The sequence below is a fragment of the Liolophura sinensis genome, chromosome 5 (assembly GCF_032854445.1).
Source record: "Liolophura sinensis isolate JHLJ2023 chromosome 5, CUHK_Ljap_v2, whole genome shotgun sequence".
In the NCBI taxonomy this organism is placed as follows: domain Eukaryota; kingdom Metazoa; phylum Mollusca; class Polyplacophora; order Chitonida; family Chitonidae; genus Liolophura; species Liolophura sinensis.
Window position 1 is genome coordinate 11,683,055 of NC_088299.1, and position 13,804 is coordinate 11,696,858.

The window sequence follows — 13,804 nt, forward strand, 5'->3', positions numbered from 1 at the left end:
TTATCACAAAAACTTGAATGTTGGCATCAAAAGTATCATTTTAATGCCTTCGTGTGGTTCTGAAAATACTTTGTTATGTGTCAAACTTTTCGCAAATACAGTAAGTGAGATGTAGGGCAGTATGTGTGACACGTATGCTAAATTTATTTCTGTCTGCTAGAGAATGTGGCTACTTTAAAGGTATTGTGGTGAGCTCAGGAGGCTTTGTTTCACTTGGCTATTTGGATGTGTAACTATTTGATCATGATTAAGTGAAGTTTTTTATTTTTTAGTATGTCACTAACTCATCTGGCTGAATGTTTAGATATGGGCTGAAGCAGTGGAAACTGCTGTAGACCACAATGTCAAGATATGATGAAGATCTGCTGGAAAACCCCTTTTACCTGGGCCTACAGAATGAGCATAAGGAGCTCTTTGTGACCGCTACAGCCAACAGATGGATTGTAAGTAAAGGAGAAGAGAAAGAAGAAATGTGGAACGTACGTGTATTTATGATATACATTGGTGTAGACATATCAGAATCATTCTGTTATCAGAGACAATTCTACACTTGTTTCTTGTTCCAACATGTCCTCCCAAAGTATGTACAGAAAGCCATAATCATTCATTCTTTGGTTACATATAGGGCCTATGAGAGAAACAAGTTCTCGGTAGTTCCGAGTGGGGGGCGCTTGCCGGAAGTTGGGTTAGAAAATGCTCCATTCGCCCAACTTCCTGTATATGCGCGAGCGCCCCCATGCGAACTCCTAAGAACTCATATCTCCCATAGGTCCTATACTTTTAAGCTCAGCATACATGAGAGCTTAAATTGCGACTCAGCTCATCTCAGCTGGTCGCACAGAGTTGGTCCTAGTCACTGATGGACATGCCACTTTAATAAAGAATCAGCTGCACACACATGAAGACTGAAACAGAACAAGTTGAGTGGTGTCATTAGTTTGCATACACGAGAACTCGCGGACCTGAAATATCAGGCGGGTTAACTTGTGTTGGTTCTTAATGTCAAACTTTGTATGGCAAGCTTTAGAGCGTTCCAGTTCTTGGAAGGAAAAGAACACACATATTAGATGCATACAACACTGTTACATGTATGTTACAAAATATACAATCATGTAATGTGAAAATATTTAACTGTACCATGAACTTCTATTTTTGTCCTATAAAAGCTATTTGTTCATTGGTTAAGTCATTTTATTACGTTGCCAGTTTAAATTAAAAAACTTAAAATGATACATGTTATATGTTGTTATGAGTTTGACATTATTTTCAGATTTGTACACCCAGGTACAGTTCTGTACACAAGAAAACCTGCGCGTTGATTGACTTCCAGGACCATATTCTTGTCCCATTTCCAGACTGTGACACGGAATTTAAGTCAGCCAGTGATAAGGTGAACAGAGATGGCTTATAGATGACTTTTTTTTCATTTATTAGTGACTTTATTTAGCTTGATATGGGTGTTAGAATCCACACTGAAACAATGAAAATTGTTAGACATACACCTGACATATGAGCAAATGGTATTATTAAAATGATACATGAATTGTTTGATTTTATTTCTTAACATGCAGTTTTTGATATGTCCTAACATAGGTAAGGGCAAAAAATCTTCTGTGTTTTATTCTTGGGGTGTAAAATGGCTTCAAACTGCAGATTTTCTGATGACACAATGTCAGTCCAGAAATTAAGTAGCATGCAGTCATGATGACAAACGTTCAAGGCAATAGCTGTCAAAACAACACTGCGGTGGGGAAGCATTTGAATGAGAAGGTTTAAGATGGCCCCACGTTTTCAGTAGTTCATTAAGGGATCATTTGTGTAAATTTCTGACCATTGATGGAAAATATGCAATAAAAATGGAGGAACTGCATATACAAAAATATATTGAATATGCCTCAAAACTGAAATCAAGTGAAAAATCAAAATCAAAAATAAAAATTTAGCTTGCTTTTAATCAAGTCAGCGGAATAGATTAAATGCTTTCTCTGTTTATCATTTATACTTAAACAAGAATTTCATTGGATCTTTGTCGTTTGTGTTTGCAGAAGATCAGCATTGAAGATAATGCCGTCAAAACAGGAAAAGGATTTCAACTGGAACAATCCGTAATTACGACAGTTTTGTTTACATTATTCTGTAATGACATTATTGACATACATTAGATATCCACTCATAAAAGTTGAACTCTTCCACTATAATTAAACTCTCAAAACCATCTTGCAACCGTCCGATAAATGTGAACAAATCCACTTTATCCATGAAAAGTGACCCATACGTTAGCATCTATTATTTGAAGTACCTTGCTCAATTCTTTATCATATCAGTTACAGACAGATAAAAATATAATTGGTAATGGTAATGGTTATATATGGGCTGTGACCTTTTTGTTAAAGGTGCCAATTCTGTTTGAGGAAGTTTTCTACAACAACAGCGATGAGAGTTACAGAGTTATCTGTATTGACCGCCTCTTGACGGTACCTAAAGGTTTGTTAGTTTTGTGTTCGATAATTTCCATGACGCTTTCAAGGACTGTGGTATGTAACAAGATCCAAAGCTTTCACTGACTCATTTGATTAAAGGATCACTCTCACCTCACACAACGCAGATTTAGAGGCTATACCAGAGATCTGTAGCAAAAAATCTACATTTGGTGATCAAATCGGATTTTCTGTATTTACCAATAATAACTCAAACTACTTCCTTGCAGACTTATGCCTGTGTTTTCTATAGTTTTATAAATTTTAGAAACTTCATTACTGGTTTTGAATTGTCTTGTGAGCACGGAGCTTATATTTTGTGAAAGCTAATTATTTGGGCTGCTCTAAAACAATAATAAAAATTTGATTGGATTTGTGCTGATCAAGTATTTGCCAAAATCTCTGGTGTAACCTCTTTAATGTTCAGTAGTTTGCTGTGTAACTGCCAAAAGATGATGGTTTCTTCGAGCCACAAAGTTGACCCACCTTATCTGACAGAAACATGTCGGAGTTAAGGAGAGGAATCCCACTCAAATAAATAAACAGAAAAACAACAGAACATCCGTGTTATATCTGAAACCAAACAGGTTAGGTTTGTCTGAACTTGGTAATATGTATGACCCAGGAGCCTCTGACCAATTCGGTCGAGGTGAGTTCAAGTCCAGCTCATGCTGGTTTTCTATCCGGCCATACATGGGAAGGTCTGGCAGCAGTCTGTGGATGGTAGTGGGTTTCTCCAAGGTTGTGCTCATTTTCCTGCTGTCATTTCATATAAGTGAAATGTTCTTGAGTAAAACATTAATCAAATAAATAAATAAACTTATGCCATGTATAAGTGTTGTAGGTTTCAGACACTTTGTGACAGTTTATGTGATGTTCATACACTGTTGTGTTGTACTGGATGGTCATGCTTTCCCATAGGCTCTACTCGGTTTCCTCTCACAATATTCCTGGCCCATGTCGTGTAAGCGAAATATGCTTGAGTACGGCATAAAACAACAATGAAATGAATAAATAAAACATTAGTTTTATACTTTGGTTTAGATGAGACTGTGCCCGAGGAAGACAGACCCGAGTCTCCTCATAGCTTTGAAGACTGCACAGATCTGCTGTGGGGACATTCAGGTCAGTACTGGTTAGATTTCTATAAAGGCTGTTGTTGAGATGTTGGCTTGCTTAGCGGACTAGGCTGTGGGTGAATGCTCATCTCCTGCTCTTCTGAGGCTGAGTAAATATGTCAGGAGGTTTGTTTGGTTTTATTTAGATTCTACAGACTCCACGTTTAGCTCGCTGAGCGGATACATAAGATGGCAATCAGTTTTATTAGTGGAGAAAACTGATCTGCCATGGGTAAACCACTTTTGTTAATTTTTTACAAATTTTATTTTTATTTTTTTTTGCTGGGGAACAACACTAAAATATCCCAAAAAAGCCCCCCCAAAAAAGGTATCTTTTTATTTTTTTCAACTTGATGTTTGTATGATACTCCTGATTTCGAAAAATTTTCTAATGATGTAAATCTCAACAGGAAAAATTGCCGACACGTTCCACATTTCCTATGAATTTGGCGATTTACTTTTGAATCGTCCTCTGATATTGGGAAAAGATTCATCCTGCTCGTAAAACAAAAATTGGGGCCTCTGTAGCCGAGGGGGTTAGCATGCCAGTGTGGCAGAGTGAGCCAGGAGCCTTTCACCAATGCTGTCGATGTGAGTTCAAGCCCAGTTCATGCTGGCTTCCTCTCCGTCCATATGTGGAAAGGTCGTGGGTTTCCCTAGGGCCCTGCCCTGCTTACTCCCACCATAACGCTGGTCGCCGCGTGTAAGGGAAATACTCTTGAGTATGGCGTGAAGCATATATCAAATAAATAAATAAATAAAAACAAAAATTTTATCTGATGTGGTCTCTTGTTTTATGAAAACAGTTGTGGGACATTAGAGAAATCCTTCTCACCAGCACTGTGTGAAAACCCAGCCAGATACATAGATACATATAAGCATGTATATAAACCAAGTGCCCCAGTGATGCTGTTTTACATTCCTCGTGGCTTAATAAAACTGAATTTGACTAACAAGATGCCTAGCTAGTCATATTTCATAGTTGTGACATGACTTTAATTCTGGTATTGTTTAGCCATTTAATTTCATGTGTTATGTAGGTGGTCGAAAGACTCAAGACACCCTGGATAAAACCCTGATGACATTTCTGCAGGCTTATGACAACCTTGAGGGGGAGAACCTGAGAGGGATTATGGTGAAAAAATACACAATGTTATAATCTTGCAAGCTTGAACTTGATCTTTTGGACAATTGTATTAGAAACTGAAAAATTTCAGTGCAAGAACTTATACCTGTAAGTTCTACTGAATTTTTGGAAAAAAATCACCAAACATGGTCATATATTGTACAGGCCAGATTATTAGCTCTGCACTTCATACAGCTTTAAATTGAAAAGTTAGTGATACATCTGATGAAGTTCAAAGATAATATAAATAATCATCGCGAAACAGATTATTTATTTATATTGATTGGTGTTTTACGCTGTGTTAAGAGTATTTCACTTATATGTCAGCGGCCAGCATTATTATGGGAGGAAACCGGGCAGAACCCGGGAAAACCCACGGCCATCTGCTTGCTGACAGACCTTTTCACAGGCGGCCTAAAAGGCCTTTATATGTAGTGCTTATTGCCCCTTTGTGCAATGATAATATTATATTTAGGATTATTCTGTTACAGGATGTAGCTGTCGCTCAGTTCACCAAAGCCATGCAAATTGTCCTCAAGGATTCGACTGTTGTAAGAGTTCATTTTGTTCATTTCGTTACTTATGACTGAAATCTACCTGATGACTAAATATTACAGATGACAGATTAATTTTAAACAGATGTCAGCCAGCAAGGAATTTCTTTTCCTTTCCTATTCTGGTGAATGGAAAGATATGGATTTTAAGGAAAGCAATATTAGGGGAAAAATATAAAAAAAAATTCAAATCAAAATTCCCATAAAAACTTAAGAATGGGGCATGACACCCAAGAAACATATTTTTAATAATGGCTTGATGTGTCCTGTCTGTCAGCTGCAAACATGGTGCCACAGCAAGAAATATGTATGAGCATTGTATATGATCTGCTACAGTGAGACACCCACCTTGATCAGACAGATGAAATGTTGACAATCAGATGAAACCTAAAAAACACCTGTACAAAATATTTGGGGTATGGCGTGTGTATTGTGTGTGAAACTGGTACTGATGCGATGTTTCAGAGACGTTCAGCCAAGCACAGTGGGCCTTACATGGACAATCTGAAGCTAGCTGTGGAAGTATGTACCATTTTGTTAACATATATATCATCTTTTCACCTTTTACTGTTACAGTAATGCTATAACCCACACTCTAGTCCAGTTCTCGTTTGTTTTTACAGGAATGGAATACATTCATAGATACAACATAAACTTAGTTACTTCCGTCTTATTTCAAATCCTCTACAAAATTACCATTGGAAATTGTGTTATGAGTATCATATAATACAGCAGTGAAATGCATGCACATGTATATAAATAAATAAAGTATGAATATTGTTATCTCTAGTTGTTCTAATATCTGATCCCACCCCTCAAAAAATGAATATTATTATACTCTTTTCTGCTTTTCTGGATATCTAGATTAAAACCATGAATTTTACTTTTAAGAGCATGATATAATGCAGTCAGAAATTATATGTATTAAATGAAATACTGACGTTTAAACATTGGCAATATTTCAGTGATATTGTTTTAACTATATATATATATATATATATATATATTGCTTGAATATTGTCAGTAACAGGTATGAGTGTGACCAGTGTTTTGTTTTAATGCCAGACCTACATGATGCACACGCTCCACAAGAAGCTGTTCAGATCCATCTCCTCTTGTGTAGCATCACAGGATTCCAAACTGAACAAAATCACCCGAAATCTCTCCGAGCTTCAGCTCAAGGACATGGGCATCAAACAGCAGTTCAGGTGAGTACTGGGACAACACACTTTACTCTGACACACCTGTAGCGGTAATCTTGATTGTGATTTGTACATGTTTGGCAGGTGGATTTCTCTTGGCAGTATGACTGCTGAGTTTTTTTCCACTCTTTCGTAAAGTTCACAGCTGTCATATCAGTGAAATATTCTGGACAGCAACGTTAAACTAAACTGAAATAAATTGTAAAAAATGTTGAACTATTGAAATTTTCTGACAGATGCCATCGGGTGACAGTGTGCCATTCTGTAAACATTGTAAGGCAGTTGACTCTTGCCAGAAGCTTAGAACATGGACATTATTGTATTTATCATTGCATTTAGTATCAATTATGTTTACGATGAAAAATGTTTTCATTGACATTTTCTTGCATTTCTGAAAATGTCTTTAATTGAGAAAACATATGTTCTCTTCTTTAGATTAGGAAAGTTTGAAATTACTGTAAAATAGTGTAATCAAAAAAAAAGACAATTATTTGGAGCTTACTTTGCATAGTGCCACATATCAAACCCATAGATTTATTCATTATTCATATTAAATGAAGAAAAAATTTCACTTTTCAGAAACAAAAACATTTGCCTTTTCCTTTACTGATAACGTTGCTTCCAAATCTTTCTTTCTTTGATCTGCAGAAAGGGAAATGTGAACAGTTTAGGAAAAATTAAGGAAAATGCCCAATAAAGCCTTTTCACTGTGTTGTCATTAGCACCTTGGTTTCTGTCCTGTACAGTGATGTTCTGTGAGACACTGCTTATCATTACACTGTTTTTTTACAGCTTCTTAGAATATTTCAGGGCATCTTAGAAAAGATGACAACATATTAAATACTAAAAATTTGGCTGAAATTCTTCATGTAATGTTCGGAGTTGTATATCACTGAAAAAAAAAACTCTGTACTTAGATATTTTGTAAATAACTGTATTTCATGTTACAGTAAAAACATCCCAGCAGCTAAACGAGAGTTGTCCAAGCTGAACAAGTACAGCACTCCGCTGGGGAAGCTGTTCTGTGTGAAACGGGTAGTCAATGCACTGACCAAGCCTCCCAAACAGTCCTTCATCAACTCAGATTCTGGTGAGAGTTTGCTAAAACATTGTGTGTAAAACCCAATAGAGGAATGTCAGTTAACTTTATTAAGACAAGTTGTCATGCCAACCGGATGAATCCATTGTGTAAGGTGGGGACAATGAAGGTCACAACTCTATTAAAATCAGATGGATATAGTTGCCTCTACTGAAAAGTTCTTATTTGCCGACTAGATCTGATGGAACACCTACTCAAAATCTGTCCTCTGTTGGTTCAGTTGAATTCTTTCTTCCATATTACTGAAAGTGAAGTTGAATTATTTGTGGCTTGAAACAACAATTCTGATTGGTACTAGTGTTGTTTGATTTGACCTGTCAGCAAGTCTGTATGCGGAATGGCAACTAGACATGTGTCTGGCATTATTGTGAGATTGATGCTGACACCTCATATATACGTACATCTACATAGGTTTGGTTGTGTGTTACAGTTACTGAGCCAGTGGGAATGTTATCAACTGACTATTTATGACCTGTGTTAAGATGAAGGTTTCATTGTGTGTTACAGTTACTGAGCCAGTGGGTATGTTATCCACTGATTATTTATGACCTGTGTTAAGATGAAGGTTTTGTTGTGTGTTGAGCCAGTGGGAATGTTATCAACTGACTATTTATGACCTGTGTTAAGATGGAGGTTTCATTGTGTGTTACAGTTACTGAGCCAGTGGGTATGTTATCCACTGATTATTTATGATCTGTGTTAAGATGAAGGTATTGTTGTGCGTTGAGCCAGTGGGAATGTTATCAACTGACTATTTATGACCTGTGTTAAGATGAAGGTTTCATTGTGTGTTACAGTTACTGAGCCAGTGGGTATGTTATCCACTGATTATTTATGATCTGTGTTAAGATGAAGGTTTTGTTGTGTGTTTAGCCAATGGGAATGTTATCAACTGACTATTTATGACCTGTGTTAAGATGGAGGTTTCGTTGTGTGTTACAGTTACTGAGCCAGTGGGTATGTTATCCACTGATTATTTATGATCTGTGTTAAGATGAAGGTTTTGTTGTGCGTTGAGCCAGTGGGAATGTTGTCAACTGACTATTTATGACCTGTGTTAAGATGGAGGTTTCGTTGTGTGTTACAGTTACTGAGCCAGTGGGAATGTTATCCACTGACTATTTATGACCTGTGTTAAGATGGAGGTTTCGTTGTGTGTTACAGTTACTGAGCCAGTGGGTATGTTATCCACTGACAATTTATGACCTGTGTTAAGATGAAGGTTTCGTTGTGTGTTACAGTTACTGAGCCAGTGGGTATGTTATCCACTGACAATTTATGATCTGTGTTTAGATGAAGGTTTTGTTGTGTGTTACAGTTGAAGAGCAAGTTGACATGTTAACCACTGATGACTTCCTTCCTATCCTCATTTTCCTGGTGGTAAAATCCGAAGTGCCCAACTGGTAAGTGCTGTGTAAGTTCTGCCAGAAAGTGTAGAAAACAACAAGTAATTCTACCATGGAGGTATGGAGTTTTCAGATTTTTACAGCGCATTCAGTCCTGGTGAACAGAGAATTTGTATATTCCCCAGTACTCCTCCACATTTGTTTGGCCTGCGTGACCACAAGTAATTGGCAGCACATGTTAGACATTTTGTATGCTACACCATAACAAGGCATATTGTTGAAGTACTGGTAAGGTGTTATATGAGAATTGTTAGTTTGACCTGAATATGCATTCACATGTTTTTATGCAAGGTATGTGATCAGGGTCAACTATGAATGCTGTTAATGGTAAAGTGCTTGTATACCCTAAATGACCTAAAATTTCATCTAAAAAATTGCATTTTTTGGAGCAGATAAATGTCACAAAATATTATTTATGGTGCTGAAACTTAAATTTTTCCAGTGGAATATCATCTAACGTTCCAAGCAAACTTCACAACACCTTTTTAAAATCAACAGAACTCTCAGAATCAGTAAAACTGGGAAGGTTAGTCTTGGATGAAATTTATGGTTATTTAGCCTTCAAATTTCTCATAAAATCTATGAACCCACAGGACCCTTCCCAAAATGCGTGGATTATGCCACAGAACTAACAGTTCTGATTTATGACAAACCATCATGAACGTGTGGGAAGCTAGTTGTGGTGGGACATGTTCCAATTCCAAATTACTTTTCAGCATTATGGCAGCTGTGGAGTACATGTATGTTATATTTTTGCACAAAATGTTTTTCTGTTTTCTTTTAGGATGGCCAACCTTGTATACATGAAAAATTTTCACTTTGCCAAATCTTCAAACCACGATGAGTATGGGTAAGATGTCGTGATACATTTGCATGTACAGGTGTATCTCTTCTTTAGCAGGACAGAGTATAGTGTTTTATGTGTCCATAAATATGTACATGTGTGTACTATAAAGGCAAAATATTTGGTCGTTTATTATTTGGTGTAACTCTGTAGACATTTTAAGGATCATTCCTGAAGAGGGTTCATACATGTACGTGTACCTACACTGAATATATAGATGTAGACTACCAAAGATGTTAATATTTTGAATTTCTCTTGTTTTATTTTACCCAAAACTGATGTGCGGTCATATTTCTTTGCTGCTTTATGGAATGATACAAATGCAAGCAACCTTATACACTTACAAACAGCATAAGTACACAAATGCAAGCAGCCCGACTATACAAATGCAAGCAGCCTGAGTACACAGATGCAAGGGGCCTAATTATACAAATGCAAGCCGCCCGATTATACAAATGCAAGGAGCCCTAGTACACAGATGCAAGCAGCCCGAATACACAGATGCAAGCAGCCCGAATACACAGATGCAAGTAGCCTGATTATACAAATGCAAGCAGCCCAATTGTACAAATGCAAGCAGCCCACTTTTACAAATGCAAAGAGCCCCATTGTACAAATGCAAGCAGCTTGATTATACATATGCAGGAAGCCTGATTATACAAATGCAAGCAGCCTGAGTACACAAATGCAAGCAACCCTGTTCAGTTATAAGCAGCCCGAGTATACAAATGCAAGCAGCCTGAGTACACAAATGCAAGCAACCCTGTTCAGTTATAAGCAGCCCGAGTATACAAATGCAAGCAGCGCGGATATACAAATGAAAGATTCCTTGATGCGAAAACAGTTCTCCAATGTTAACAGTTTATGCGCTCTTTCTCTAAAGGTAGGTCAGGAGTGATTTGCACAGGTAGTTATTTCCTCTTTCCATTTTCAGATATTTCTTGGCCTCCATAGAAGCCGCCTTAGAGCATATAGAGACTGGCAGACTGAAGGAGTTGGTGACAGGTACAAATGCAGCTAAGGTATTTACAGGAAAATACATGTATCAGTAATACTTCTTGTTATATAAAGTCAGAAATAATTTTGTGGGATGTATTTTCAAAGACTTTGATGAGGACTACAGAAAGATACCCACTCAAATACACAGCCCTTTTGCTGCTACCTAGTAGGGTTAGATTAATTAATTAAAGGGGTGTTTTATAAAGACTAACTCGAGTATTTCACTTACATGTATATGGAGACAGTCGTTGTCATCTGTGGGTGAAACCAGAGTGCCATGAGTAATATGATGGCTTTGGCAGATAACTGCATGTGATGACTTTTACGTGCAGAGTGAACTTAATTTGTGTGAAGATCACATAAACCACCCTATGAGAGTTGTTGAGTGCTGAATGCTCTGAAGACAGCGGAATCTTGAAAAAATTCTTCACAAGTATCAGACTAGATACAAGGAGAGTGATGAGAAAGGATTTTATGAATATTAGAAATATTAAACTTATCATAGCAAAGCAAGTACAAATAAGATTGAGTTGTTGGAAAATGGGGTGGATTTGAGAGCGTATCTTCCTGTAAAGATAGATTAAATTTCCCATTGATATTTACCAAGGCACTTCATGTTAGAATCCAGCTCTTGCGTCTTGCGTCTCAGGAGGGTTTGTGAAGGTTGATGATTCACTCATTCATAAACATGACCTGTCATTTAAATGAAAATTTTTAAAACATCAATGAAATAAATAAATTTGTAAATATGTAAATATAGCAGCTCAGTTGATTTCTGCAGCTTGTGTATGGAAAGATTATAGCTGATGTAAATGATTGATAAAATCACATTTCTCCCACAGCTTGAGAGATGGATGCAGCTCTCAGTGAATGTATCAGGGGAGGCAACTGTGGCTAGACAAGATTCCAACAGTTCAGCTAGCGGCAACTCAGCCATCGAGACTTTGTTTCAAGTTAGTACTTAGCTCTACTTCTGCTCAAATGTACATATATGATATGTTGTATTAGCATGAATACATGTAAATAGCATCACAGTTTAATAATTTGTGGGATAAGTTTTAAGTATGTTTTATGGATGTCGCCTGTATGGACTGTAGAAGAGTCTTGGGGAACAGCTTTGCAATTTTGAAAACAAGGTGACAAAAAAGAATATACAGTATATAATTGTTAACAATTAACTGATATAGGATTCAAAGTGTAATCAGATCAAATTCGTTGTATTCCATCTTCAGATTTGAAATGTTAACAATCCGCAACGTGTCGTTCATATGTACAATATTAAAGTGTAGTAGTGTGATGTTACGTAACTTTTTGGTGTCTGAAATGCACGGACATGATAGAGCATTTATGTCTGAAATACACAGACATGAGAGAGCATTTATGTCTGAAATACACGGACATGAGAGAGCATTTATATCTGAAATACACTCATGAAAGAGCATTTATGTCTGAAATAAACACGGACATGATAGAGCATTTATATGTGAAATACACAGACATGAGAGAGCATTTATGTCTGAAATACACGGACATGAGAGAGCATTTATATCTGAAATACACTGTCATGAAAGAGCATTTATGTCTGAAATAAACACGGACATGATAGAGCATTTATATGTGAAATACACAGACATGAGAGAGTATTTATGTCTGAAACACACGGACATGAGAGAGCATTTATGTCTGGCATACACGTACGTGATAGAGCATTTATGTCTGAAATACACAGACATGAGAGAGCATTTATGTCTGAAATAAACACAGACATGATGGGGCATTTGTGTCTGCATGACTGGTGTTAATGATATGACTGCTTGAGCACAAGTAAAGTTCACAGGATTTAATAGGGAACTTTTGGAACTCCTTCCTTTTCACAGAGCAGTCCAAAGCATTGCATTCTTTTTAGCTCACCTGTATATAGTACAGGCATAGCTTATATTGTTCCCTGAAGGTTGGCGTCTAGTAATAGAGAAAGTAATGTTGAACAAAGTGTTGGGGGTGGTATCTTAATAAGCACTACAGGTATTGAACTCAGGGTTTGCTCACATGTAGAGCACAAAAGCATGAGAGGTATATTCTTGTTGATTGGATGTGTGAATATTAAGTTCTGTCAGTTGCTGAATTCCTGACGTAATGTCCTGTGTATAAAGAATCAAGTGTTAAAGGTTGTATGTCAAAAAGTACTACAGGTATTGAGCCTCAACACAGCCAGATATTACTGACTAAAATGTCTTCGATGGAATGTATGACACAATGAACCTCAAGGATAACATATATAAATTGATCCTTCTCCTGCCCTGATGATACTAGTTCAATTGAAGTAAATGCTGAGGTCTATAATTATCAACAATTTCTAATATTTACCTGCTTCAGTGTTTAATTGTTGAATTAAAATGCCTGGTAGGTCCATTCCGCAGGGCACTTTGCGGAAAGTAGTGGGCATTTAAATCCACTTTGAATAGGCTGCACACGCCAATTTCTGGTGTGCATTAAAGAGAATAGGACCTTTATACCACTCCTGCGAGTATAAATCTATTCCCGAGTCGAAATGTTATTGAAATCCACAGAAATATTTCCTTCTGCCTCGTCAAAACAAAGACCCAAGGCGGATGTTTCATCGCTGACGCTCTGTGAGCATATTAATTACTGTGAATTACCAAATTCACGATCTCAGTTTTTTATGTATTGAGCTGAAATTTTGCATTCATGTGTCTCATACAGGTGAGTTCTTTGGTAGCCTTGTTACCAATTCTAAGTCTTCTTTCCTGTAGTATGTGACACTTTTTTCTGTATATGTGCTCATAATATGCTTGGATTGTAAGCAAGCACTGCAGTTTAATAGAATCAGATGATGTCTTTGATGTACTGCGTTTTGGAACTCAGCAGAATCTCCCAGTCACAATGTACAAGTATGGACGGGATATGAATATGGTCAATCAGGTGGAAATTATTTCAAAGGTTATGCGACAAAAGTTTTAT

General features: G+C 37.0%; 1 protein-coding gene across 1 annotated transcript in view; it reads left to right on the forward strand.

Moving 5' to 3' along the window:
- Positions 1-13,804, forward strand: part of LOC135465708 (ankyrin repeat domain-containing protein 27-like) — a 30,133-nt gene that overhangs the window by 1,054 nt on the left and 15,275 nt on the right. Inside the window, exons 2-15 of the mRNA XM_064743023.1 lie at positions 305-443; positions 1,271-1,390; positions 2,046-2,105; positions 2,394-2,484; positions 3,522-3,602; positions 4,636-4,730; positions 5,213-5,272; positions 5,741-5,797; positions 6,341-6,483; positions 7,428-7,567; positions 8,895-8,979; positions 9,767-9,832; positions 10,761-10,848; positions 11,668-11,778. Of these exons, the coding sequence (XP_064599093.1) occupies positions 342-443; positions 1,271-1,390; positions 2,046-2,105; positions 2,394-2,484; positions 3,522-3,602; positions 4,636-4,730; positions 5,213-5,272; positions 5,741-5,797; positions 6,341-6,483; positions 7,428-7,567; positions 8,895-8,979; positions 9,767-9,832; positions 10,761-10,848; positions 11,668-11,778 (1,299 nt within the window). The 5' untranslated portion in view covers positions 305-341. The remainder of the gene's footprint in view (positions 1-304; positions 444-1,270; positions 1,391-2,045; positions 2,106-2,393; positions 2,485-3,521; positions 3,603-4,635; positions 4,731-5,212; positions 5,273-5,740; positions 5,798-6,340; positions 6,484-7,427; positions 7,568-8,894; positions 8,980-9,766; positions 9,833-10,760; positions 10,849-11,667; positions 11,779-13,804) is intronic.